The following is a 1,562-nucleotide window of genomic DNA, read 5'->3' on the forward strand; positions in this document are numbered from 1 at the left end:
AAACGGTGGCCAACCGATGACTTATCTATTTCCATGACTGCGCCCACGTTATGTCCGGCGAGGTTTATAGAATCCGCTGCCTTCTGCTTTTCGTGTGGCTTTCCCGAGCCATACTCCGATGGCCGATCAGACTTCACCGGCTTCTCAACGGTCTTGTTGTACACCATGCTAGGCTGAATTCTATTATTGATCGTATAAATAAATATTTTTTTTCAGATAAATCAAATATCTTGTATCAATTTATTGCTCTAATATCAGATATTAGCACTCATAATAAAACATAAATTGGTTTGAGTATTTGAAAACTACTAAATTTACTAAACTAAAATTAATTAAGCTTAAATTTTTTTAGGTAATTTATGTTAAACACTCTCCACAATGCTTAAACTATTAAATAAGCTCTCATGGCTTTGCTTTGGGCTTCCCCAAAATGCCTCATACCAATGGAGTTAGTATTCCTCATTTATAAACTCATGATCATTCCCTAAATTAGTCGATGTGGACTTCCATCATCCAACAATTTAATACCTGGGTTGAGTGGTAGTTCCATTAACGGCGGTGAGCTGGGTAGGCGGTAGAGTGAGAGGTGGCAGCGGCGATGTTGGCAGCGACCTTGACGGCGACTGAAGTGGGGATGTTTGGGCTATCCACCTGTGGGGATATTTGTTTGCAGGCGAAAGCGGAGGCGATAGTTGGTCCTTCGGCGGCGGCGGGCTGGGCAGACGTGTGAGGGAAGATCCATATTTTGGCGACGGAATGGGTGACGTGGGTTTCTTGGCAGGAGAAGGAAGCCAGGTGGGGGATGATTTCAAAGGAGAAGCCGGCTCCGGCGATGGCTTATACTTAAGCATCCTCCCCCGCGAAGGACGTTGTCGTGAACGGCCAAAGGGAGGAAGATTTGACATAGTGTTTTGGTAGCTAACAAAATGAAAATCCAAATAAAATATGAAATATAATGAAAAGCCTTGTCTTTCTAATTTATTTATATTGTGGGAACTTTTAAAATTATAATACAAGATCAAATTATTCTTTAAAATAATAATAATAATAATCTCAATAACTTCCTTCATTATAATATGAAGAAAAGAATCTGAAATAATCCTATTTATTAATTTTGTATTCAATTATTTTCTTTTTCCTTAAACTACAAATTTAATCTTTAAAAAAATTCATTTTCGTATTTTTTTTTTTTTTTAATTTGAGAAATATGATGAATAATGGTGAATAAAAAATGGAAATAAAATAAGAATAATAAGAATAAAATTATGTTCTTAAAGTTTATGAATCCATTAAAGTTGGCCACCATTCATTGGAACAACGAATAATCTTCTATCCTTTAAACAACATGCAAGTTATTCACTTCAAATAAAAGAGTAAAAATAACATTTTTCAAATTTATTATTTTATTATTATTTTCAAGTTTACAACATTTCAANACAACATGCAAGTTATTCACTTCAAATAAAAGAGTAAAAATAACATTTTTCAAATTTATTATTTTATTATTATTTTCAAGTTTACAACATTTCAAATCGTACATTTTCAACCGTGCAGCGTCGTGA

The 1,562-nt window shown here is 34.5% G+C and overlaps 1 protein-coding gene across 1 annotated transcript; it reads right to left on the reverse strand.

Annotated features, from left to right (window-relative positions):
- Positions 1 to 14: 14 nt before the first annotated feature.
- LOC111786815 (extensin-like) lies at positions 15 to 949 on the reverse strand (the record flags this gene model as incomplete). The annotated part of the gene is made up of 2 exons (XM_023667035.1): positions 529 to 949; positions 15 to 180 (listed from the first exon to the last, which is right to left on the reverse strand). Coding segments are annotated over exons 1-2 (543 nt in total), but the record flags the coding sequence as incomplete, so codon positions are not given.
- Between the last annotated feature and the right edge of the window lie 613 nt (positions 950 to 1,562).

Source organism: Cucurbita pepo, unplaced genomic scaffold, assembly GCF_002806865.2.
Source record: "Cucurbita pepo subsp. pepo cultivar mu-cu-16 unplaced genomic scaffold, ASM280686v2 Cp4.1_scaffold002888, whole genome shotgun sequence".
Classification (NCBI taxonomy): domain Eukaryota; kingdom Viridiplantae; phylum Streptophyta; class Magnoliopsida; order Cucurbitales; family Cucurbitaceae; genus Cucurbita; species Cucurbita pepo.